The following is a 27914-nucleotide window of genomic DNA, read 5'->3' as shown; positions in this document are numbered from 1 at the left end:
CAATAAACTATACTCAATATCATGTTGCTTACTCATGCTTCTTTTGACAAAATAAAAGCTTTTGCATGTCATTTTCTGTATCACTTAAGCAGATTTTATACATTTCAAAAAGCATGTTTCTTTCTAATAATTTCATTCTAATCTCAAAAAAATGATTCACATGATAAATTTCTCTGTCATCCAAGAAAATTCAGTTAATTGCTTATTAAAATGTTATCTAGCTAAAAAATAACAACGAATGTCACTATTCATTCAACTCTTGATATAAATACGCAAACTGATAACTAACTAACTAAATTTGAATAAATAAGATTACCTAGTATTTCCTCTGTACATAAAGGTATGAGGGACAAAAAATGACTAAAGTATAAATAAATAAATAAATAAATGAATAAATAAATAAATGTTGGGAGAAATGCATACAATAATGTATAAATAAATATATTTATATATAATTAAATAAATGCATCAATAAATATATAAATAAATATATTCATATATTTATTTATGTATTTCTGTGTCCATGTTGTACAAGGAAAAGTAAATATGTAAATTAAGAGGGCCGTCCTAACATTAAAAACAGACAGAAGCAAATTTACATATATACTTTTCCTCTTACGACCTGGACACAGAAATAAATAGATGTGTAAATGTAAAAATACAGAAATAAATTAATAACTCAATTCATGTGGAAATGTATGCATTGATACATATATAACTGTAGAAATACGCTAATAAATGAATAAATACATATACAAATATATAAATAGCCTTTTTCATTAACGAAGTGTATTTATTATTTATTCATTGATGTATTGTTTTCAGCACTTATATATTTATTGATGCATTTATCTAATTATTTATACATTATTGTATGCATTTCTACCAACATTTATTTATTTATTCATACTTTAGTAATTTTTTTGGTGGTAAAAAAAAGTGTAAAACTGATGTGTGAGTGACAGGTGACCATCAGCCAGTCATGCACTGTCAGCATGGTTTAAGCTTTACTTACTTTTTGAGGAAAGCTGACAAAGCCCTGACAAAATCCTGTTGGTTGACATCTTTCACCGTGACACTGGGCATCTAAAAGGACATTTGGAGACAAAGGTGAGCTTGGTAGTAAATGCTTGACTTGTCGTTTCTCTCATAATGAGTAAAAGTGCACCGACTGTCGTAGCCTCTGAAATGTAAGCTAACGTTAGCTAGTAGCTAGCGTAGGTAAGATGACAGCATGCGAGTCATAGGCACACTGACATATCTGTACAGGTGTCGTGTTATTCAGTGATAAATACTATCTTACTGTTCATATACCTTACAAAGACGACAGCTAGGTGGTCAGGCTAAGGATGGAGTTCAGCTAATGCGGCGAGGCGGCTAAAGGAAGAATGCTGAGGAGGGAAGGAGACTACCCTCGTTTGCAAAGGATGAAAGGAAGGATGCTGAGGAGGGAAGGAGACTACCCTCGTTTGGAAAGAATGAAAGGAAGGATGCTGAGGAGGGAAGGAGACTACCCTCGTTTGGAAAGGATGAAAGGAAGGATGCTGAGGAGGGAAGGAGACTAAGGATGATTCCGTAGCCTGATTTAACCTCTCTAGCTGCTGGATATGATTGCTTAAGTCGGCCATTGTAGACAATTTATTTAAACATCAACGTGTTTCAGTGTACTTTTCAAGCAAACAATGCCATGCATATATATGTCAAACTGTTGATATATAAAGTTATAAACCAGGGGCGTCCAAAGTGCGGCCCGAGGGCCATTTGCGGCCCTTGAGGGGATTTCTTTGCGGCCCGTGACTTCAAATGAAGAATCTGAAGATTTTGGCCCTAGGCCTTGATTAAGATTGGCACATTATCTTATTTTTCTTTTTCATGTTAACAAAGGCTGAACAATATTCCTAAAATAGAAAATGTTCAGTAACATGTATGTTTTTTTTTTGTTTTTTTTAAAATCTACAACTTTTACTATTTTCCACATTTTTTTTGTAAACTATGAAAAAAACTTGTGCAAAGTTTTTGCAAACAAGCGGACTGTTGTTTAACCATTTCATGACCTGAGCTAAATGCTGAAAGCTTTTCCAAAAAAATGAACCACGTTACAGACTTTATTCTGAGAAAAAAACAAATAAAGTAGAACGGAGAAATCAAAATATTTGATTTTTCTTTTATTAAAGGGTTTCTTTAGCGAGCCTTCTGATTCTGATCTACAAAGCCTTACTATTTTTTCAACTATATTTTAAAAAACAAAACCTGTGGCCCGTGAGCGATTCTAACACGACAATTTTGGCCCACAAGAAAAAAAGTTTGGACACCACTGCTATAAACTATCTTTTTCATTTTGTTGGTGAACTATTCCCGCTGAAGCCCAGCAGAGGGTGGTGTTGAGACACCATTTTCACATGTCTGGCCCCTTTCTCTGTTCCATTATCAGTCCCAAAGGCTTTCAAGAAGTGTGCTGCAGTCTGCAGGAGGGGACAAAACACCTCAGCTAGGAAGAAGCCATCACCAGTGGAGGGTTAGTAACTGTTTAGTCTCTTTTTTTAATCAGCCATTAGAATTTGCTGCCTACACATTTAGTCAATAATTTCTTTATTAATCTTGTATGTACTGCAAAGGCCTTTGATACTACAAATGCTAATAGCCTATGATAATTCAGAAGTCACAGTAAATCATGATGTTTGTCAAATGATGTCTATGACAGTGTGTTTAATTAAATATCTTTTTCATCGCAGCTTCTTTGCAATTGTAAAGAAGTGTACCATCCTGAATCCTGTTCGCCAATGTGATGGTTGTCCTTGGAACCCAGAGCAGTATTTCTAAAGGCACAAAGCACGAGAGGCAAGTCAATTCAAAGTGGAGCTACAACTAATAATTCATGTAACTTTAAATCATATAGTGTTCTATGGCTTACATTCAACAGAAAAATCCTGAAGAGCAGCTGATCTCTACTGAGATCACTGTGTATCCATTTCTTCCCTTCTAAATAGATAATAATTATCTACCTACCACTATAAATTCAGCCAAGTCTCCTGTGTGCATGAGAGTTTAGCTGAAGTTTAAAACAAAAATACAGTAAGATTAGTTTCTAAGCCATGCAAGTGCATTGTGTGATCAGCCATTGGACAAATATACAATCAATTTCATGTGATGATGGTTAAAAAGGAACAAACTTTTGCATGCAGCATCTTCTTTAATGTGTGTTCATTTGAATCCCTTTGGAGGATTCTCTCTACAATAACACATTTGGCTCTGTTAGCTTGAGATAAGGCTTCCATTTTTCTTAACTTCTCTGACTTCATGATTCATCTAGGTACTAGTTGTGGTATTAGTTAATACTGAACAATTAGTCATTCCTTCAGTGATTATTATATTATATATTGTCTCCAAAGTTTTGCTTGATTTGCAGAAGCTCGCTATCTGTGGAGCGTGATGCTTTTAAGCTGCAGCATTTCATTATTTCTTTCCTTGACCTCAAAAAGTCATGTTCTTCTTTTCAGGTATCGGATGCAGATTACCACCAGTGTGTGAAACACTGCAGTCAAAGCCAAGGTAAATTAATGTGTGTTTACAAATGTGGCAGACATGTTCGTACACCGGCACACACACACACACACACACACACACACACACACACACACACACACACACACACACACACACACACACACACACACACACACAGAGCAGCCCTGTACTCTCTGTCTACCCATGTAAGCTACTTCCCCTCCCCCCGTCTCAACATCTCTCTCCCCTTTTTTGTCCCCCTCGTTCTCTCCTTTTCCCTCCTGCTCGCTCTCCCTCGCCTGCTAGCACTATTTCGAGCCTCTGCCTCTGAGAGAGAGAGAGAGAGAGAGAGAGAGAGAGAGAGAGAGAGAGAGAGAGAGAGAGAGAGAGAGAGAGAGAGGCAGGGACACACAGATGCGCAGTTAGAGAGAGAGAGGGAGAGAGAGAGGGGAGGGGAAAGCAGACAGGATTTAGAGTTCAAGTGCACGTGCAGAAAATAGGCTGAATAGAGGAGAGTCAGAGCAGAAAGGAAACCAGGAAAAGGAACGGCAGGGGCGGGAGACAAAGCACACAGTGGCTCTTTCTTTTCTTCTTTCTTCCCCTCTATTTTCTTCTTAGAAAAAGAAAAGGTATTAGCCTCGGCCAAAAGAAGAAAAGGACCAAATTCAAAAACTGAGCGTAGAATTTTTTTTAAAATTTCTATTCTTGCCCCCTCCTCTTCCCTTCCACTCACATCCGACACACTCCCCTTGTATCCCTCCCTCTTGGATATTTCTCCATGAACCCCACAGTCTCTCTCTCTCTCTCTCTCTCTTTCTCTCTCTCTCTCTCTTTCCCCTCCCACCTCTTCACGCACACACATGCACACACCCCGGAGTCCTTCCCCTCACCATGCTTACTATCGACTCTCACTGGAGACGACTGCGACAAGCTCCTTTTTTCTTTCCCTGTCTTTTTCTTGCCAGCCTTTGCCTTTGATAATGTTCGCACGTATGGAGGCACCTTTAGGTAGTTAACGCTTCACCCACTTCGTGTGGCCTCCCTGATAAATGCAGGCCATGGATTGTCCCGGCGAGTGCCACAAACCTGCTTGTCCTTTCTTAAAAAACATTTTTCCATCTCTTGTTCGTTTTTTTTTTCAAGGCAGATCTCGACTTTCGTCTAGAAATCTTTTGAAAGAAACCTTATCTGTGTTCTGAAGCTGGCGCTTATGGTTGAAGACAGAAACAGAGTGAATGAATGGACACATGAAGGGGGACAGGCAAAGAATGAGGGGAAAATGGAGAGCGTGGTCTGCGGGAGAAAGCCAGAAAGCCAGAGAGAGAGAGAGGTAGGAGAAAGAGTACCGGCACTGGCAAGAAAAACAGGGAGGGGGGAAGAGTGAAGAAGGGGGACCAGTAGGGGATAGACTTATAGGAAGGTAGGACGGCTGGATAGGAATTGGCAGAAATCGCGGGAAAAAGGAGAAAAACAAAACTGCAGAATGAGAAGAAACGGAACTTCTCTCAAACTCAGACTTGCACTGTCGGGTCGCCTTCGATTTTTGTTTTGCGACATGAATTTTCATCACTTTTCCGATCACCCTCTCATTCACATGTGAGTATACTGTACCTACATGTTCTTCTTTTTCCTTTTCCTGCTTCCTCTCTGCATTTCCCTTTCTTCTTAAAAGCATTTTCCTCCTCCTCCTCCCCCCTCGCCTTTTCTTCACTCAGTTTTTCAACTCTCCTCTTATTTTTTCTCTCTTGTTTGAAAAATGTGTTCCCTAGGTTGCTAATCCCCTCATCCTGTTCATCTTTTCCATCTCGTGTGCTTCACCTCTCTCTCCTTCTATCTGCCTTGTTCGTTCTCCAGCTCCTCTTTATCGCAGGTTATCGCTGCTCTTTTTTGCCTCTCCTTGAAGGATTACCTCTGCTCACATTTAGATGAGGGCTTTGGAAAGGGATCACTGAGTGCACCCAGTTTTAGGGGGCCCATGAATGGGAGGCTAGTACATGAAGGAGGCAGGGTGTGTGTACTTGTGTGTGTGTATCTGTCTGTACTAGTTGTGCATATATACTGTATGTGTCTACGTGTGTGTGTCTGTATGTTGGGGTGTGATTAAGAGTTAACAGAGCCAGCAGTGGTGAATGGTCACTCTTGCTTACGCATGCGCGGATTCGCACAATCACGTTTCATGTTTCAAATTTTTCTGAAATGGTTTCTGCGATGCTATAAAATCCACAGACATGAAAGATAGTGTGTTAGTACGGGGGAGAGCGCAGAGGTGAAAATGCTGTAAGTACTGCAGAATTTCTTCTTCTTCTTCTTCTTCTCTTATTGCAATTTTCACTCTTCCAATGCTTCTCCCCCTTTTTTTCTTTCCCATCTTCCATCCGGGTATCCCCCAATCTATCTGTTGGTCCGCCTGCAAAGAAAGATCCACAGTCCAAGATGTGGTTTGGTATTAGCACAAGATAAGAACCGATTCGCCAAGTACCAAACTTGAATCGGTTTCAGTGAGTTTTTTTTCTTCTTCTAATAACCTGCAGCATTTTGGGGCGAGATTACTTGTGTTTGATGCGGGGAAGTTACAGGTAAAGATGCCAACAGTCGTGGGTAACATGAGAGCATAATTGTAAGTTAGGTACTGTGAGCTTATGATATAAAACAGGATATATAATAGAGGCATAGGGTGTATAAAACAGCTCTGCAATCGTCCATTTGCAGTCTATCTGTTGTAATCTCCATTGAACCTTTTTTTCCTCTGCGCTATCGGCCTCAGATATCTCCTGGCATCTCCTACTTTTTCCCTTTTCTCCACCCCTGTGTTATATATCTTTCTACCTGCTCTGTTTTTCTATTTACATAGCCTCCTGTTATCTCTGCCCACATTTTCTCTGTCACTTGCCACAGTTGTTATCTTTATCCAAGATTGTCCTCTGGTATATTTCCAAGGCGAGTGTATGTATGCGTGTGTTTCTCTGCCGACAATGTGTTGCGTTTTTTTTTTTTTTTTTAACTTGTGTGTGTGTGTTACTTAAAACCGATAAGTGCTGCAACACCTTTCGAGTGTTCGTGCTTAGTTTCTGTTTTTTTGTCTGCTTTTTTTTTAATCTCTGTGCACCATCTGTTTGTGAATGAAGCAGGGATATTGAAGCTATATGAGGACATGGACGTCTGAAACGGTTTCGGTTTTTAACAGTGAGTTAAAAAGAAGAAAAAAAAGAAGCTAACTGCTTAGTTGAGGCCGTTAGATAACAGATAGTGGCCTAGATCTTGAATATGGTAAGTGTCTAAATGTGAGCTGAATCAATTTATATGCAACGAGTTTATTCAAACACAATAATCTGACATTTATGGGCAAATAGCATCCCTGCATATTGTGATTAACCCACAAAATGTAGGCTTTTGTTGAGCAGCGTCCCGAGGTTAGACCTTTCTGTGACCTCCGCTTTGGCCCTCAAGAAAATAAAGGGGAAGAGTCTTTGATGTCAAAGCGATTTCAAGCCAAAGACAAAAGTAGGACAAGAGAGATAAATCCCCCCCCCCCCCCCCCAAAAAAAAATGTTTTATGTTACCGAACCTACCCAGCAAACGTTGATATTTACTCCAGAGGGAATTTGGTTGTAATGCCAGTGAGGTGATGGGACCCCCAGGTTATGAAATATTACTCAGACAGACCTGGTGTTATGTAATCTTACATAACTGAGGCGGCAGCTCAGCAGGGTTGGAGGAGAAGCTATATGGGTCTGCTTATGGTATGAACTCACTGGCAGGGTCAACACACTCTGGGCCTTAAAGGGGAAGAGGCCCCTGTCTACATAAAGACACTGAAGAATCTACACATTTGGACTTAAGTGCCTGACACCTAAAGACTGAGGATAAAGACGAAGCTGCCTTATTGTAGGAACTGTTGGCTCATTTACATATTGTTTGTGTAATCTGGTAAAACATATCAAATCCTGTTAAAGATAAAGGCTAACTCTTTTGTCTTTTGTTAACTTAAAACTCAGACTGATTTGAACAACCATATTCGATTAAGCGGTTTCCCTTAAAAAGAGTACAAACCTTTTGAATATATCTTTCTAAAAACTAGTGTTTAAATGACTGCATCGTACTCGAACCTCACACGGTATGCTGCAGATATTCAAGGTGCTAACAGTCCTGTGCCATGACACACGGCTCACTCTCTACCAGCTTTCTGCAAATCTTGTGTGTTCCTCATTCATAATTGATGACATTCAACCGCAGCATGCATTAATGGATCGAACAGACCTCAGGAATTCCCAGGCAAGCAGCCGTTGTAGGTAGCAGGTTTGGATTTGTGCCGCTGAATTGGTGTTTTCCCAGCTGGAAACGGACAAACTGACTAGTACCGGTACAACATCAGGCCTGGTGTGACAAAAGAAAAGTGTGCAATACAAAATCAGATAGAAGCAGCAGCAGGTTTGTTTAATTTAACAGAGGATTAAAAATCACTTAAATAGATTTGGACAGCGACAAAAAGTCTATGATGTTTGTGGATGCAGTCAGTAATATAAATGTGACTCCAGTAGTATTATAGGTTAAATATATTGTGTTTGCTAATGATGTATTTGTATAATTTTTCTGTATTTCAGATTGAGCCAGGAGCCTTTTCACTGAAGACGTCAACTGTATCAGGTAAGGAGATATTTACTTTACATTTATTCAATTCAGAGTGGCTCAAAATAAACCAACTGTCCTTGTACTTTTACTTCTCCCCAAGGATTGAGTCTATGTATAGGTCTGTTTATAACCCAGTGCTTTACAGACCAGACTTTGCCTAATGGCACTCAGCAGTGAGGAACACTTGGTCAGCCATTTTACTCTGTGGGCCGATCGAAAACGTCGATGTGCCATCAGAATAATTAGATTACTCTTCCCTGAGTCATTCTGTCGTGATTAACCCTCGCAGATATGTGCTAACTGCAGGCCAACGTGAAAGCTGCAAGAAGGCAATCTTTTCATTTAAGCTGGCGCGCCTATTTGTGTCAGTTTGGTGTAGCACCGCTGTTGGCGGCGTGGAAGTGGAAGGGTCATCTGTTGGTCACGTTCTGATTATCAGATGTTGTTGAAAAGTGAGAAAGAGTGGGGTATAAAGGGCAGTCTGTGGTCTAGCCTTGAAGCTAGCTCTGGAGATGCCTCACATTACATTTTTGTCTTTGTGCTGATGTCACCCCCATGCCCCTAGTCCAGCAGCAAGAGCTACATTCTGCCCCTGTGACACAATAGAGCCCTTCTTGCCCTGATATTTTTTTTTACAATGATTCTTTTTGCAGGGACCTACACATAGTATGCACACACATATTCTCTGCAGTTAGCAGAGCTGACATAGCATTGATATACCTGATCATTTAATTCTTGTTGAACATGTTTGCTCAGAGATTTGAAGTAGTATGTGTATTTGTGATGGTTGATATAAGAGATACATGGAAGATATGTAAGCCACTGCTGTACAGTATGTTGGCGTGGCATGGGTTAACATCTGAAGACAGGAGGAATGTGTCCAGGTTGACAGAGAGAATTCCTCAGTCCTGCGCGACTAGGTCACTGCACTGACAAGATTCTGCCACCTATTTTAGCATGCGCACTGACGCCCTGCGCCTCCGTCTCATTGCCCCCTTCTATCTTTGTCTAATTCTGCCTGCCTCTCTTTCTCTCTCTCTCTCTCTCTATCTCCCCCACCCCTCTCCTTTTCCTCTGTCTGTCCTTCTTCCATTCTCTTCTTTTTCATCATTCCATCTTTTGTTCCCCCAGCACACACTTTGTCTGTTTCTGTCTCTCTCTTTTGTCTGTCTGTCTTTTAGTAACATTGTCGTCCTACTTTGCCTCATATTTTCCAAATCTCCACTCCGTCTTTTATTTGTCCTCATGCACTTTCCGTTTCTTTTTTTTCTTCAAATGTTCTCGCTCTTATTTACACTCCAAACATCATTATGTCTTCCTGCTATGCATTCTTTCACCATTCAGCCTCCTGTCTTTTTGTCTTATGAAGTCGGTCTCAGTTTCTGTGGCACATTGAGTGCAGTGCTGCAGGTGCTTTGAAGAGGACACGTCAAAAAGATGAACGTTTATTCTCTGTGTGCTCATGAAATGACACCCGGCATTCTTGTTATTTAAGCAGCCTTGTAGCATGCATACATGGTGCCTGGCAGTGTTGGTCATATATGATTTATAAGGTGCGCTCCCACACAAAGGATGAGAGCTTTCATACTATCTTTATTTGGGAGTTTACAGAGTCTCACCTCCTCATTGGCTGACAGAGGAGGTGACAGACAGACCCCAAGGTACAGGAGCGTTTCCGCTGATGGCAGATGTGGCAACTCTGCACCTTGCAGACATGCTTACTGAACAGAAGCACATTTTTGTTCCCTTTGGCACAACAACACGTCATTACTCAGGAAAATTTTGTTTTCTTGTAAAACTGTTTTTAGTTTGTCACATTAGCATTTTAAAAAGCAGTGATGTTGGGGAACTTTAAGAACTACCATCTCTCACCATGCCTTTTTATAACTGTTTTTAGATGTTTTTGTGTTAGCAACTGAAACATAAACAAATCTAAACCATCATTCCCTCTGTTCTGAAAACATGCAAATAGATATGAAAGTAATGTTTGCATACTTTTTGATGATTGACAGCATACCACCCCGTCTTCCCTATGTGCCTTAAACTACTGACACAATTGCCCTGAACTGAATTCATATAATAATATATACTGTATATAATATATATATATCATTGAAACAGATGAAGCCTTTCAGCTGGGCTTTTTGTAGAAAGTACCAAGCTAAGTGTTTCTGAAATGTTGAATGAGAACATAACAACTAGAGAAACATCATGTGTGATGTAATTTGTTGTCCATTCAGGATTTTAAAAAAGGCTGCTGAAATCTTTGGTGATTAATTTAATTCCATAAATAATATTCCTGACGCCTACCTCCTTACAAAGTGTTTAAGTGTTTGCAGTCGACTCCAAAATGATTCCAGTCTCACCTGAATTGATCCCTGAACTATTTAATGCTACACAAAATACAGAAGTGTGGGATACAGCTCTTCAAATATCATTTCATCTATATCTGACAACATGTGTGTAAATCTGTGTGCATGTTTGTGTGTTCGCGCGCCTTCCCCGCCTCCATCCGAGCAGCTAAAGCCCTTGCGGTTTCAGACGGTGAGGGGAGGTGAGACGTGAGTAATAACAGTGACTGCTGATGTCATGGACAGCATCGCACCGCTTCAGCTGCCCCTCTGACCCGGCTTTAGGATGGCGGCAGCAGCAGCGTACAAGCACCCGTGGGTAACACACGCCAAAGCATATTAGAGGCAGGGAGATGGAGGGAGGAGGGGATGGAACACACAGAACAGAGCTCAAGGGGACAGAGACAGAGACGGAGGGACAAAGAGGGAAGGAGAGAGGAGGGGAGGCTGTCAGATTAAAGAGAAGAGAGGAGAAGAAAAGATGTGAGACATGGCCATGTTTGCCTCTCCATGCTTTTTTTCTTCAGCAGACTGTCTGGTTGGAGATGATGTTTAACATCACTGCCTCAGGTATCTCTCTCTGTCACTCTTTCGCTCTGTCTTTCTGTCTCCCACTCTGTCTGTCTGTTTTGAATCCCCTATCATTCAAGTTAAGTTACAAAGCATGAGTCTGCATGAAAAGTAGAGATGCTCTCTCATCCCATCTTTTTTTATTTCCTAATCGTTAGCTATGATCCCATACGAGTTCCTAATCCTAAAAAATGTAACAGCTGGATACAACTAACCCTTTTTTGACCAGTATGACAGGAAAAACTGATAATCAACACATATAAATATGTAAGTTAATGACAATTCTTTATGAAGATCTCTTCACATAATTCGGCTGACTGTAAAAACTAGAACATTTACCCAGCAAAGTCCTATCTAACATCAGTGGCTGCTCAGCTTGCAGCCTCTCTGGTTCTAGTGTAAGCCAAAGTGACTGAAAAACATTATATTCTTGTCTGTATCAATGGTCACTGTCTTTCAACCTCACTCACTGTGCTAAATTGCCAAAGGTGAAAATGGCGGTGCGAGTTCAACAAGCGGGAAATGAGCGACAGCGATGTAGTTGGGGACTATTGAGCTCTCTGCTTCAGACCTTATTCTCAGCACAAGTCAGATAAATCATCTCAGGAGGCAGCCATAACTCCTTTCACCCTGTGCGTCCTTTACTCCACTGAGTCCATGATGACTCATTGGATGTGACAGAGGGGTTCATGTGGCGCACAGAAAACAAAATTGAAACATAACATGATGTATGATCTGCTGGTAGAGAAAATCTACTTAATCCTAAAATGTTATTTACGCAGCATAAATCCAAATTGTATGGCTTAACATGTACAAATTAACCCAAATTACATTTAGAGGCAAAAATTGTACAAAAATAAAAATACATTTAGTTCGGCCATGGTTGAAAAATTCAGTTATACATGTTGTTCTAAAGAATCCTCAAAAATGTGAATGCAGTAAAAAGATCTCAACATCGGATTCTACCGACCCTTCACATGTACTTGAGCTATTTTACAACATCTATATAGATTTTCAGTACAGCCATGTTCTCAAACAGATTGGTAAACGTTCCAGCTTGTGCACACAGGGCCTTTAATTGTCCATACTGTAAATGATGAATATAAAGTAACTAGATCATTGTGTACCAGGTGAAAGGGAAATAGCTCTTAAACTTAACCCCATTATCTCCAACTATGTAACGTGTGCAAATGATCCTTTCTGGCATTTGAATACGGTGTTCACTTCAGTTCACTGTCTCCTTCAAGAGAGGGTTTTGACTCATGGGGAATCCAGCGCTATATGTATGCTTTTCAATTAAACAATATTGCTTACAGCCCACAGTATTTTCTCTAAGGCATCACAGATACTGCACTCAAAGTAACCAAAGCATTTATCATTGAAATCCATCTCAAGAGGGGAGGAACCTTGAGCTGGAGGTGGAGAGTGCCCGTTCACAAGCACTCGGCACCCATGTGTTTGTTTTCGCCACTATCACTTCAAAGTCTCATTCAATTCCCACTCCCAAATGGCTCTTGGTTCTTTGATCTCACCGCCGAGAGATGAGCAGATACTCGAAGCCCCGCAATTCTGTTTACAATTTCAAAGGAATACTCGGAGGCAAATGAATCTCAAATATTTTTTTGGAGCACAGGCAGAAAGTACTGCTCTGGTATGTTATATCCCTAACGAATAGTTGTGATAAATGAAACGAGGATAATGAATGATGTAAAGTAAATACAACTAGTGGATCCACTTTTACTTTTAGCCTTTTTTCTATATTGAAGGTAGAGTCAGTTGCATTGTTCTTTGCGGCTTGTAAACCCAACATTTAAACTGGACCTTTCTTTCTGGGCTCAGCGCCCCCAGAAGCACACCCTCAGTGCAGGACGTAGTGTTCTATGTTTACTGCTTGTACCTACACTGCAAGCTAGCACAAGCTAACCGCCGGTGTTTGGCACCTGCCTGTCAACCAAAAGCAGTCCAACTCTTCGTCCACGGGTAAAAGCATGCAACTCGTTTTGGAATGAGCTTTATCTGCTCGGTGTTTCGCTTCAATATCTTTAATCACGTACATTTTATGTAATGTATGGAGGCCCATAAGTCATGATTAGTGGCTTTACATTTCTATAAATCTATATAGTATTTTTAGGATAAAGCTACTGACTCTATCTCTAAAGTAAAAGCTTTCAGAAGCAACCCATGTCCACATGAGGCTTTATTGAAAAGGTAACATCTCCTAGTTTTTGGAATGTGCTTGTAAGCCTTCACATGATAACCCAACTTGAAAACATCAGTTCAAACACAGTGCAAATCAGCTTATTTTAACTAATAAGTGTCAGGCTTTATGCCCTTACTATCCATATCACTTAATACTTATCAACCCCACCTGTATAAAAATCCAAACTTCGCTTATAATTGACTGCAATTCCGAATAGTTTTGACCTTTATTCCAAACATTGTTTGTAATCATCTTTCTTAGAAAATACCTTCATTTGATCAGTGATCATGGGCAAGTTTTGACTCATTTATTGTCCTGTCTCTGAACACTAAAGTGCTGGTGGGCTGGTGCAGTTTTAAGAGGATGAATTCAAAATAAATTAAAACCAACTCATACTTATCGAAAATCCTGAATGTAAAAAGCTCAGCAGGAAAATATCTTCAATCTATATCATACTGCTGTAATCCATTCTTAGCACAAGTATAATCCATCTCCAAATAATGTTCCCGTGTTACTTAAATATTTCTCATCAAGTCTGAAGACACTACAGTGCTACCTGACAGGATACAGGCAAACACTTGAGCATCACAAATCTGTTTTAAATTCTGAGATTTTTTTCCAATACAAACCTGACCAGAAGCTAACCAATAGAGCTGAAACAATTAATGTATTTATACATTTTATCTAATGAAGCTACAACTTGATCATCAATCAATTATTTTTCATGCAAAGTTTCACTATCTCTCTCTCGTGTTTGAGATTCTTAAACATGATGTAACTTTTTGATCCAGCAGATGTTGCCTTTGAGCACCAGCATGAAACCAAAACAACTTGCGCTGCATTGTTTTGTTAGCATGCTAATGCTAGTGATCTTTATTATGCTGGTATCTTCACACTGCATGTAAATTTACCTGAAATGAGCGTGATCTAGAAACACAGTTAAGCAGTGAGTACAGTATGTTATTCTTCTTTTCTCTAGTCCCTCAATTAAACAACTTTTATACACGAGGGGAGGAGTCAGCCGGCCGTCCTGGCGATGTAAACAAACTGAAGATGGGAATCTGAAAGCATCACAGACAGTGGGACTCGGGTGTTACACCCATTGTAGACAGTCATGACTCACAGAGTTATTTTCAGAGGATATACTTGATTTATATTACATTTAAGTGTGAAACATCACATATTCTTCCTTAAATACGTTTTTTGTTTGGATCATTTTAAACTTAATATATTTACACTTGGACAAAAAACAAGAGTGTCATCTGGAGCTCACAGTAATTAAAGAAGCTTCTTTTTTCTGGGGAGTCTGGCCCATTGCCACTCTGAACATGTTAGGTCCTTACAGATTTGGCTGCAAATGTCACCCTTCAACTGGGAGTTTAAGTTGAAAGGTCAGAATTAAAAATCCTCCCCCGTCTGAGTTTTTTAATCTTATCATGCTTTTGAGCAGTTGATGTGTTATTTAGCGATGCGCTAGAAAGGATCACTGTGGCTGCTGTGTGCGGACAGTGGCGGTTGTTACTGTTGTGACCGTCATGACCCTCTCACCTCTGACATCAACAGGTGACTCTCAAACAAAACAAAGAAAAGTTTCACATTTGTAAAAAGTGGATTTTTTAATAAAGTCAGCTAAAGAAGATTTTTCGAGAATGAAAATGAAAGAATGGGGCTGTGTTTCTCTTTGTCATATCTTCAAGAACATTTAGAAGGTCTTCTTTAACAAAATAGATTCATACAATTCTTCAACCAGTAAAGGCTCTGAAGAAGAAGTGTGAAAAATTGATATAAGGAGGAAAAAAATAGTCTCATTTCATTCTGGCTGTCGAGTAAAACCAGCAGTGATGCAAGAATGCCTCTTGTTCACTGCTGCTCTCATCTCTCTCTTTCTCTCTCTGTTCTCTGTCTACCTTGCTTAACCATCCATTTTAACCGTCAATGACCTCAAAGCGCTGAGGTTGGAGCTGTAGAAATGAGTGGTTCTTCCCAAGTGTACAGTTAGTCGCTGTGCTGCTGGTAACACATCATCCTTCAACCCACTACCTCCACCCCTCCTCCTCCTCCTACCTCCTCCTCCTCCTTGCTGTGGTGCATCACCCCACTCACTCGCTTTCAGTCTCTCCTTCTCTCCTTGGCTTAATATTGATCTGAATTCATTTGTTTCCTATTGATCTGCCACTCCACCCTCTGCCGCATTGAACAAACAGAAGGACATACTCGCACCCAAACAGACGCAGCACATGCACGTCTTGCACAAGCCTGCACAAAAGTATGTTTAAAAAAAAACATACGACCACACCTGCAATCACGCACTCTTTGTCTCAGAGATTTCAGGGACTGAAAACATGGAGCTGTGCAGAGGTTTGAGCTCAAGTCGCAGAAAAGCTAATAACATACAAAGAAACCTGGATTCCATATTGATCAGATGCCTCAGGAGTGAGATGAAAACACGTGCCGTCTGGGGTCGGTACCAGCAGGCGACAAAATTACAGCTGCAGTTTATTTGCTCCGATTTGCTGAATTGTACTGAATTATTTTACTTATGACATTCCACTTGTTGTCTTAACTAAAACGTATTTGTAAGATATAAAGAAGGATATGCTGCATTACAATTAAAGAGCAAAAGCAATCTTGAACTTTAGTTTTTCTCCCTTTACTTTCCAACTTCTCTGTTCTGTCTGTGACATTTGGCCTGAAACGAATTGGCTCCTTCTGAAGATACAAGACTTGAAAAAGGGGCCGCAAACACTTACATGAATTATAAAAAAAACTGCTTACCAGTTTTCTAAAGTAGTGAGGTACCACAGTTTAAGCCGAGTATACTCATCGATCAGAAAGACTTTGTATAATGAGAATTTACGCGACCATAAGATGAATTCAGGAATCATCCCCATCAAAGTGAATATAGTCATGATGTTAATGGTAATAAAGAAACATGTCCCCCATTGCAACAGTCTGGTTCCTTTATTTGTTTTATTCAACATAAGGTATCTCTGACACAGAAGAATGAAAGACTTTTTTCCTTAAAGGGCTCAATGTGAAGACGGGTTGTTCAGGTTGTCACTCTTGTCTTTGGTAAGCTTCAACAGGCTGAGAAACCTTTTCTGCTGCCCCACCAACCACTCCAAATTTTTGGTTTGCTGGCATCAAGTTGCCATGACACCAGACTGTTTTCCCCTGCCCTCTGACCTCTTCTCAGGACGTGCTGTGCTCAGTCAGACTGCAGCTCCAGCAGCGGCTTCAGTTCAAAGGGCTGGATGTGGGGGGGAAAGAGACGAGGGGGAGATGCTGCGTTTCCTCTCTGTAATATTAGATAAGATACACCACAGGCTACACTCGCTCCTCCTAAGTGGATGCAGGCAGGAACACACGGATCCATACATATGCACACATGTGGGAATTAATGAGCGCAACACAAAACACAAAAGCTGCTCCTCTCGGCCTCTGTTGTCTTTCATTGTGTTGCAGTGTCATAATTATTGCATTTGTTTGGCTCACTGCTGTTTAATTTATGATGGTGGATTGTATTTTTCCAGCATTATTAATGTATTATTCATCACCATTGACTTTAAACTTCTCCGCCGTACATGTAGTTTTGTAACTCGCTTTTTTGATTGCACGATGTTCATTCTCCCCATTTTGTTGATCCGTTTCATTCTCTGCACACAATGTTTGACGTGTTTCTATGCCTTTCTATTATGCTCTTTGTGCTGAGGAGTGCTTCATCTGCACTTAGGGTTTGGACCTCTATGATTTAATTAATCTGAGTATTCTTTCATGATGGTTTTTGCCGATAAGGGCACGAGTAGACTCTGTGGTTTGGATAAAAGCCCAGATAAGGTTGTGTCTGGGTGGCTGACTTTATTTATTTACTTATCCCAACTTCATGGCTCAATGTGTTTATTGATGTTTCCCTTCCTATCCTGTGGTATGCTAATAATCTGCACGATGCTCTGCTGATTTCAGGAATGCCGTGGTCAACCGTAGATGCTCCCCAGCGAGAAGAGAGCCATGGGAAAAACCTCAAGCTAGATCTCAGTTGTGAGGTAAATGCTTTGGCAACATCTTTTTTTTCTTCCAGCTTATACCGACAAAGACTCTTTGAATCTGTGTGAAATGAAAGCGAGAGCAAACAGCTTGAGAGATCACAGCTAGAGATGGAGGACACCAGCTCCAAGTATATAGATGGAGACTTTTTTTTCTTTTTTCTGCTTCTGCTTCCACCTGTTTGTTTTTTTAGTTTCTCCCAACATGAATTTAATGTAAATTACAAAATGTATCAAAGGGAACTTGTTACGTCTCTGCTGCCATAAACAGAATACTTCTAAACTGTGAGCTATCACCGAATCATGACTAAATCAGAAGCCATCTTTGACGTTATTCAACATGATTACAGAATGTCATGTAACTGCCTACATGATTGTGTTCCTTTTCTCTTTGACAAACACACACTTTGTACAGATAAATATCAGCTAACGATTGCCCCTCTTCAATTTTTACTTTCAGAGTTTAACCCATCCATAAAGGACAGCTTTATATTATTTAAGATCATTACATATTTTTTTGCATAAAAGGTCACTCGTGTATTTTTCGCAGTGTGTATTTTTAAAACTTTTTGCTTATTTGTGAACCTGTATGCTTAACCACGCACAGACTTTCTCCTCTTCCTCATAGACACATGTATGCAAGACATGTGCACACAAGCACACACGCATACTAGCCGACACTACCCAATAGCCATTGACAACAGTGCCCTAGCAACCATTGGGCATCATGCCAAGCCACTGAGGTTGCCTGGTAGTGTGTTCCCATGGTAACGTTTTCTGCCTTTGTAAATAAGGTACGAGGAGAGCGGAAAAAAAAAATAGGGGGGCTCGGGAGAAATTGCACCACAGAATCTCATTCTATCTTGAGAGAGCTAATAATTTCTGATTTTTCGAGTAGCAGATACTTATCCTGGCCCTGCACCAAGCCGCCATCCCGATGAAGTGGTGCATTAGCATCAATGGGGATGTCGGGTCCGAGTCCTCGCTGCACAGTGTTGGATGCAGATTTGAGGAGGACAAAGGAGAAGCATTTAATTTCAGTCTTCTTCCCACATCTCAAAATGAGCAATGAGCCCTCTACTCCAGCTTTAGGGAAGTTAAACAGGAATATTTTCATATATTCTTAGAATATTTTCTTTCTGCACTTGATTATCCATATATTGTCAGATTCTTCTCATAACATAGTCAGGGTAGTTTAAGTTTGTTTAGTCTTCATCAATCTCTTTTAAATTGTGTTAATAAAGAAGCAGTATTGTTTACTGGTTGCGCCAGGGGACAGACAGCGGCCTTTGGATGGGAGTTTGAGGACCGCTGTCTGAGGTCTGCATTCCTCTCGTGCTGGCTTTTGCCAGACGATTCATGGCTGCGACTAACAGTTTATTTGCTGTCACTGGGCAGATTTCGCTCCTCCGTGCCCCTTCATTGTTTGGGTGGTGCCATAGCCTCCTTGCGTCACTCCTCAAAGACGAGTGGTGAAGAGTCACCTGGAATTCGTCTTTGCTCTTTGTTTTATCTTCGGCAACAGAGTCTTGTTGTTTTTTTGTTATAAAGAAAAGGATTTTGCAGAAATGTCTTGTTGCAGGGCAGATGTGTGCTAAACGTCAGCATCCTTTCTCATTAGTTATCTCTCCAGTTAATGGGTCAGTTATCTGGTTTTGTTTCATGGTCACAGACACATATTCTTAAAATCCTAAATTACATTACGGAAAAAAAAATCAAAATTTCCTGCGGAGAATATTCCTACATTAAGTCTTAAATTTTAAATCAGAATTTTAAATTCTTCTTAACACAAGAATGAAAGAACCTGAACATGTATAGTTTGTTTTAACCAATCAGCCCCTTCCGGCTGCAAATCTTCAGACAAAACCTCAAACTTCTGCAGTGGATATTCTCTCAAAAACAAGAGCTTGATTATTTCAGCACTTATGACTAACAATGTTATCTCTCAATATTGTCTCAGCTGTTGTTAAGCAAGATTAACACATGCAGCTGATCATGTGTTTTGTTAATCCATGCACCCAGAATTATTATGGGATGTAATGATAACAACAGTTTAGATTGAATTAACAAACTGAATTACTGCTTCATGTAATTTGAGAGTATAACACAGTAAAAGCAAGTGGCTGTAATTAAATGGTTTGGGACATAAGCCACTTGTTAGTGATCAAAAACACATTAAGTTCTGCTAGGCAACTTTTTTTTTGCAGTTCTTGTTCTTCATATCACGTTTTGTCATAAAGTTTGTGTTCACAGATGCTGTTTTCATACGAGATTGTGTTGTCATGTATCTTCAGGTACCTTTTTATGCACTGGTTGCACTGCATGTTTTTCACCATTTTCAGGTTATTTTGGTTAAAAAAACCCACTTTGGCTGAATATGTTTAATTTGTTTTTGCTCCCTCAAGAGGCCGAACTGTAATCCCCACAATGCTTCACCTGACCCCACACCAGCCGGGGTTCGGGCTCCAGTGCCAGGGCTTCCCACCAGACTCACATTGGCACACAAACACACCCAGGCAGATTGGCAAAGAGCTGGCTTTGGCACAACCATGCCGCATTCATGCGTGATCAGACTGCGAATGAGACGGTGAGAGAGGTTTAAAAAAGGGGAGGAGCAGAATCGAGGGGATTGAGGAGGGAGACTTCGTTGGAATGAACAGAGAGGTTGTCTGGAAGAAAAAGTTGTAAGAGATTTTGAGATCTGTAATGTTCTGTGATGAAGGACAAATAAGAGGCACGTTGAGAGGCGGGAGGACGGCCAGAGAAAGAAAATGAAGGGTAGGCAGAGGGTGGGCTTTTAACATGGCAGAGGGCAATGGAGAGAGGCGAGGTGAATGGGTTGCATTTGGAAGCTGTCCAGTAAAAAAAAAAAAAAAAAAAGAATCTATGTCTCTATTAGACATATGGTGCAATCAAACCTTTGAAGCTAACACTAAGTCAGCTCATTTTTCATATGATGGTGGTTAAATGACAAACCTGTAGCACAGAATCAAGTTGAGACTGATTACAAACAGCTTGAATCCCATCCATGTTTTTAAACAAGTCATTTGTAAATGTTTATACATTTATCTGCACAATGTGATTCACATTAACATGCAGTTAAGTTTCTGCCGTAGGTGAATGTTACCTCTTGTGTTTGAACCCTTCTTAGTGAGACCACCATTCCTCTGAGACTTCAAGGTTGTATTTTTGGTGCATTGACCAAGTTGAATCGGAGGCCTAGCAACTCGGCTCCACAGCAGCTATCAAGTAATCAATGAGTCCTTGAGGCACACAGGAGGAGTGTCAAAACACAGCCATTGACTGTTAACAACAGCCAATTTGCTGCTTTTGCAGGAGATCACCTCAGCTACATGTCGAATGTGTGGGTGCACCCTGTTATTTACCGAGTATGAGAGAGATCGACTGGATAGTGCTGTTACTCTAAATTGTCATCCAATTACTCCCCCATTACATCCTGTTTGTTAAAATGAAACTGCTCTACTTTGCATCATTTTCTACATTATGTGCCTTATTTAACAGCGTAAATAAGCTTATAATGTTTATAGTGTCGAGGTGTCAGACACCATTCCTGAGACTCTGATGAAGGACAAAGGAAAGAAACACACAAGCATGACTTCTAAAGTGTTGTTTGTTTTTTATTTCAAGCAGAAAAACCTGCAAATGTGTTGCTCACATTCATTCATTCTTTCTTCATTCATACTCTTAGTTAAATTTGTCCAGTTCATGGCTGAAAGGCATCTATTTGGCTTCTTTCTTTGCAGCTCTGCTGAACTCTGTAGGGTGCTTCTGATCTGTGGCACTGTTGGCCTTTATTGATATGACGACCTGAGTGGAGTGACGTGCTTCTTTACTACTGCGACTTTCCTGCTTGTAGCACTTCATAGTATTCAGCCCCCAGACTATCAGTTTGCCTTGTTAAACAAAAAAATACTTTGATCAAGTAATATTTTTACGTGTGTGTTAGTCACGGACACAGACAGCAAATAAATTATGTTCTTTTTTTTTCAGTTTAAGATTTAAAAACGATCCAAAGCGTCCAGTGGCTTGTTTCGAACCTCAGTTTGCAAACACACACAAAAAAAACAAACTTCCCTACATTCAATGGATGATTTGCAGTTTATGGATACATTTGCAAGAACTACAGTGTTCTCAAAGGTTCATGCATGATTAACAGATTTGGTTTGTTTTATTAGTTAAAGGTGTCAAATAAGTTTGTTTTCATGCTACCTTTTAGCAGCAACGCTTTACATGAGATGTTTCAATGCATAAAGAGAGGACCAAAGAAACACAAGACCATGATGGAAGACCAAACTTGATCAAGTGTGTAGGTAAAATAAATGACGTACCTCTAAATAGTGATATTAAAACTCTACTGCACTTACGTTGCAGATATGTGTAGATGGGCACAGATTTGATTAAAAAAAGGCAGTGGATAAAATAAGTTTTACGTATTGGTTTAGGAAATCTGTTTCAGAAATCAAGTGCAGTTGATATTTATGTCTTAACACAAGTTGTGTAGAAAATCAAAGCAGGAGAGAAGTGTTTGACTTGAACCTTAGAATGACGATGAAGTGAGCTCAGGAGTGCTGAATCAAGTCTTTGAGGAGAAGCAAGACTCCAACGGCTCCACTTCCAGAAATAGGTCAGGCAGACGCCTACAGTGAGCAACTGCAGGTTAACTGCTCGTCTTTGTATTCAGAGACAGTGAAGAGCTGCCTTGGCCTCTGGCGAGGGGAGGCGTGGGGGGATGGTCTTTCCACTGTGTATATCCACAAGAGGGAGACAAGTCCACAAAAAAATCATAGAGTGCTAGTGTTATTAAGCCAGATTCAGCTGTTAATCCTTCCAATTTCAACAGTTTCATAACATTACATGTTCATCTCCTGACTTTACCTTCAGTTTTTCTGTCCTCTTTATTTCTGTGATTGAGTTCTTTTGAAAATATATGAATCCCTCTGTCTTTATCATGAGATAAGGATCGTTTTTTCAAGTTTTTTTAACACCATCACCAAAAAGCAAACAACTGTGTGCGTACAAAACACATGTTCACCATATACACAGATATGTGATAAAAAAGGAAAATGACAGGAACCGACAGAGAAGACAGACAGATAAAGACAGACAGACAGACAGACAGTAGTAGTAGATCCTGTGTTAAAGAAGAAGAGGAGACTCCGGCGCTGACCCAGCTCCCGTGCTCTGCAGTGTGAGGTAGTTGGTTGTATGGTTTCGCATAATAAACAGCCTGGAGATAACTGTACAACCTTCTAGCTTTCCCTGCGGTGTCACCCAAACGTCCTGCTGATGCCACCGCACTGTATGCCTCTTAGAGAGGTAAGTATGTAGACCCACCTGAGGAAGGACAGAAAGTTTTATTCATCATTTTGAATTTAGATTAAATATGACAGAGTAACTAATGCAGAGATTTGAGCAAGGTCTTTGGCTTAAAGGGAGTTTATACAAGCCAAGGCTCCTTATTTGATTTATGTTTCATTCATTGGATTCTGATTTGTAAGACGTTTTTCAACCTCCTTTAAACTAAAGGTCAGGTGGATGTCTAAAGCAGCGATGGAAAAAGTCACCACAGAGTTAATGTCAATTGTGAACTCTTAAATAATTTAACGTTTCTCCTTCAAATTTAATTTCTGGCCCATAATTAAAATAACAACGCAACACACGTGTTTCTGCACTGACTTTGAATCTAATAGACCTGAAAGACTAATCAGGTTCTGCTGTCTAGGTCCAGCTTATCCAGGCGTCAATATGCCCACCTTGCTCTGCAGTGCTCTTTGATTTGTTATTTGGTGCAGTCCAATGGGGTATAGAGCCAGCTATCAATAGCTGTTTGTACGGCTGCTCGCTTTGCATGCTGGGCACAAAATCACAGAATGGCTCTTCAGGCCGTTTTTTTGCTGGAATAGGATCATCAAACTCGAAAAACACAAACATTTTGATGACTTATATTTTTAATGATTTTATCATGGTTTAGCTGTGTCTATGTGTTTTATTTTGTAGGTTAGAATCCATCCATCTTTTTGGTTTTAAAAGTCAAATTCATTTTGCAGTGAGTTCCAGATTTTTTTGATACATTTTCACTAATGCATCACTTTCCTATAAATCATTTCTAGTTTTTTATGTTAAATTTTAAAAGCAGTGCCGCATTTGCGTTCATTTGGCTGTCATTAAAATGTCTCTGATACTCTCAGTTCACGCTGGCTGCTCTCTGTAGTCATGGTAGATAATGACAGTGTGCCCAGACGTCCTGAAGCACACGGCTGTATGTGAACTTGCTTACCGCCTCCTCCTTCCCTTTCCTCCTTCTCCTCCCTGCACCCCCCTCCTCTCCCCCCCTTGATTCCCCCCACCCCCCTCTGTCCCCCAGTGTGTCTGGCTAGTGGCTCAGACACTCAGTATCCGCATTGCGTTGCAGTGCTCCAGCAAGGAGGGGAAAAAAAAGAGCATATATCAGCAATCTGTGCCGAGCATTGCTCTTTTCTGTAGGCACACAAAGAAACGACTCCCTGGCTCGTTGCAACTCAAGAGAAAATGCAACCTTCACAATAGAGTGGCTTGCCCGATGATATGTCATGAAATATGGGTGGTTTCTTTTATTTTTATTTATTTTAGTGCGCTTCATACATGTTATTTTCATCTTTAAAAACTGAGAAGCTACTTTCCCCTGAATGTCTCCTAGATGTATTTCTTTACATTGTGTTTTACTGCTTCACACCCACATGTATTTAAAACAGCTCTTTTTATTTGTAATTTGTCACAACACATTTTAAAAATCCCAGGCACATAGATTGTAATATATATCGGGGTTTGTGTGAAAGTTCAGCTCTGTGATTTTAAATTTGATGGCTCCCCATGTAAAGGAGATATTCTGAGAGTTTTAGCAACAAAGGGTAGACGGATTGATATGTTATGATGAATCGTGCAGATTGCAGACAGTTGTGTTAATGAAATGTGAAAGACGAGCAGCGGTGTTGTGGTCAGAACGGCTGGAAGGTTAATCACCTTTACGCCGGCTGTGGCTTTGATCCTCACGCTGTGTTAAAAATCCACAGCCTCTCTGAGTTCCCTTCAACCCCCCCACCCCACCCACACACACACACACACACACACACACACACACATGCACACAGCGGTGAACAGGGACATGCACACCTCACACACATGCGCCTCCCTCCCAACACAGCGACTCTCTAGCTTCCAGATGCACGAGCGTAACAGCACAAGTTCAAACACACAAAATCAAACGCAGAGTAACAGACACACATTTAGAAACACGGCATCGTGTGAACGTAGACTGCAAGACGGGCAAGACAAGACGTCACGCCTGGAAAATTGTAAGGGGTTAGAGAGGGGGAGAGAGAGAGAGGGAGAAGGGGAGAGGGAGAGACGAGGAGGGGAGGCTGAAAATGTGAGGAAGAGCTGAGACAGAGCGGGGGGGAGGCGGGGACAGAGATATAGAGAGTGTTCTGGCAAGAGAAGAAGAAAGAGCGATAGCTGGAGATACTGCATGCTTGCATAAGTGTCTCAATGTGAGTGTGTGTGTGTGTGTGTGTGTGTGTGTGTGTGTGTGTGTGTGTGTGTGTGTGTGTGTGTGTGTGATGTATGTAGGTGACACAGATTTATAAGAGGAGGGGGTCAGAGATGGAGGCGTTGTTGGTGGTTGTTGGGGGTTGGGGGAAGTAGGGGTGTTGGGTGTTGGTACAGCACTAGATAATGGAATCAATGCAATCTGTGTGTGTTTCCACTGTCTGTGTGTGTATATGTGTGTGCGTGTATGTGTGTGTGTGTAGCGTACCTGCCTCATAGACACTGTCTGCCCGGACTCTAATCGCCTGGAGAATTAGTGATGTGACTTGGCAGAGGGAAACAGGCACAAAACAGAGCCAGGGACAGCGCCAGAGAGAGGGATAGAAGAAGAGGAGAGACAACAAAAAAAAGAAAAGGGGAGCGAGACATGGAGGGGTAGCGAGAGGGGAATAGCTTTTCTGTTTTTCACCGCCGCGTACAGTGCTCAGAGAAAGAGGAAGCCTGTGAAGATGGGGCAGGATAGGTTTTATCAAGCGTTATTTTTTTTTACCACTGGATTAATTGTTGCTTCTTTTTTTCCTCCCATTCAAGGGAAATGGATCAATAACTCATGGAAAGAGTGTGTTTTTGTTATGTATGTGTGTGTGTACTTCTTTTATGTGCGTGCACTTGTTGTATGTGTGTGCACATGGACATGAGTACAAACCCGTGTGTGTTCATTTAAGGAACATCAGGCAGAGACAAATGGTGAGTTCAGAATGACTTAAACAGGCCGGCTAACAAGCAATTTCGACCGACCACGTCCGCCGCCATCTTCCCTTCATTTGTGTCCGCCTTCATGTTCATTCTTTTCCGACATAGGTTATTTTTTTAACACAAATATATTTCACCTCATCCTGCCTCTGGTTTTCATTCTCCGGTCTTTGTCTCTGGTGCTTTAAAGAGCAGCAGAGGAGCTCATAAAACTGGGACAGAGGTAAATATCTCAAAGCACAGAGACAAAGAGGAAACAAAGAGAGGCAGGCTGATTTCTCACACTTGCAGCAAAAAAAAGGCTTCATGTTCTGTGTGCCTTTGTGGAGTCGCAATGTTTGCCTTTATGAGCGTGCACCTGGCCACAGACAGATTGTGATACTTAGGAGACTTTTTTTCTGGGTTGCTGGCAGACGATAAAGCTGTCGTCTGCACAGACTTACATGTGATGCGAAACAGAGCTTCTCAGCTGTGCACCAGTTTTTTTTCCCTCATATTCTTCCTGTGTCATCTGCATTGTCAGGCTTGTGTGACATTTATTTTGTCTAGGGAAGAACAGTAAATCAGAGTTACTCCCCCAAGGCTGAGCATCTTTATCATGGGGGACAGATTGCATAATCCTATGAGATCACAGGGCCTGTAGGAATCATAAGACCACAGTATAGTCTGCGGCTGCATGCACAGTTGTCTGTGAATGTTTCATGCATGTACACAGGCAAAGAGTGGGATGTGTGTGTGTGTGTTTATGAACTCAATGACCGCTCAGTTGGAGCTTAATACAAATCTGTATGTTCATCCCATATGCAAATCCAACTTACACATTAATTTTAGATTAAGATTTCTTCTGGGTTTGTGTGCCCGTCTTCGAATGCTTTGTCTGCCTGTCTGCCAGCAGGGGGCATTTTTTAAGTCTTACTGCAAAGACCTGCACTGAAAACAGGCGCTGGCTATGTCAGGAGGGTTGACAGAAAAAGCTCCTCAATCATGAAAGAAGTAACGCTACGAGAATCGATGAATACATGTTAAAGAATGTAACTGTTACTAAACCTTTCTCCTTCTGCAGGATGTGATCCGGACTATTTGGTGCAGACGTGTCAAGACGCGAGGTTCATTTCGGGGCTTCATCCGCATCGATAAAAAACGACGGTAACCACCCAATACGACGCAGGACCTGTCTGATTTTAGAGTCCAAGTCTGTTTGAAATGATATGTTTATCAAGATAATAGTTTATATATGAAGCTTTAATGTGGACATTTACTCTCACTCCTAACTCGCTTATTTTACAGGTCTACCTGACATACGTCACAGAAAGATGTTGTGTAGAATGTCATGGATTGCGGTAATATTTAACATATTTTTGAGTATTTAAATGTGGAAGAGTCTGACTAAACAGCCTCCCATCAGATGAGCAGTGTCTATCCGTGTGCTTCATTGTCCCTGAGACCCTTAACCTGTGATTATATAAAGGTCACAGGTGAGGTCCTTGGGAACAAAGTCGTATGCAGCTGCATCTAGAGGCTACAACAGGTTCTGCGATCAAACAAAAAGAAGCCAAATCAATCAATCACGACACACATTTTCTCTCCTTTTTTAAAACAATAAGTAAATCACATTACTGTGTAAGTAAGTCACAAGTCAAAGTGGACTAGAAGGTGTTTTTTGGACTGCATGAACTCATCTGCAGAAAATTCCCCCAAACTTTCCGGACCTGACAGGAAGCCAAGGAAAGAAAAGAGGCCTTGCTTCTGTAGAGGGGGCAGAGCCTTTTGGACGGCTTTGTGTGCTAAACATTTAACACAGTTCAATAAAAAGACATCCAAGGTTCATGACCCCGACATATGATTCAAATGGGATTTTTAAATCAGTTCACAGACACTGAAAGTTACAGGACCCAAGTGACATGAAACACACCTTGATGCCTCTTCACGTGCGTAAATGTGACTAACAGCAACTGAAAAAGATTTGATTAGCCTTGATTAAATATTTATTTTTCATTGGGCTGCATCTTCTTTTCTGAACTTATAAAATAATTATGAATAAAATGTCAAAAGATAAAATAGTCCTGTTATTTTGTTCCACTGACAACCCTTATACAAAAACACATTTTTTTGTGATATATGATTAAAAAAAGAAAAGCACCAATCTATACAATGTAGATGCTGAAAACACATCATATTTGAAAATAAACGTATTAATCGTCGGAAAAAATGCTGGTTGTTGATCTGTGTTCATAAATTGTTTTCATTTGGATGAATAATGTACGTGTTGTTCTGGACGGACCCAAAATATGACAATAAAATGTCAAAATGGTGAAAAAA

The 27914-nt window shown here is 40.6% G+C and overlaps 1 protein-coding gene and 1 long non-coding RNA gene across 4 annotated transcripts in view; one reads left to right on the top strand and one right to left on the bottom strand.

The window, feature by feature from the left end:
* The window catches only part of LOC109995016 (small ribosomal subunit protein eS19), a 10172-nt gene extending 4789 nt beyond the window's left edge, over window positions 1-5383 (bottom strand). Inside the window, exons 1-2 of one of the 3 annotated variants that reach the window (XM_065948555.1) lie at window positions 5120-5383; window positions 1016-1086 (exon numbers count right to left, since the gene is read on the bottom strand). In XM_065948555.1, the coding sequence (XP_065804627.1) occupies window positions 1016-1086; window positions 5120-5179 (131 nt within the window). In that variant the 5' untranslated portion in view covers window positions 5180-5383. Of the gene's footprint in view, window positions 1-1015; window positions 1087-1303; window positions 1473-5119 lie in introns of those variants that run through there. The other 2 variants (XM_020648589.3, XM_020648590.3) reach the window with 2 other exon arrangements.
* Window positions 4584-27914, top strand: LOC136177170 (uncharacterized). Its single transcript, XR_010664806.1, has 3 exons — window positions 4584-5100; window positions 8106-8148; window positions 17218-27914. It is a non-coding gene; the product is annotated as an uncharacterized lncRNA (long non-coding RNA).

Source organism: Labrus bergylta, chromosome 19, assembly GCF_963930695.1.
Source record: "Labrus bergylta chromosome 19, fLabBer1.1, whole genome shotgun sequence".
In the NCBI taxonomy this organism is placed as follows: Eukaryota; Metazoa; Chordata; class Actinopteri; order Labriformes; family Labridae; genus Labrus; species Labrus bergylta.
This window is presented reverse-complemented; position numbering and strand designations above follow the sequence as displayed.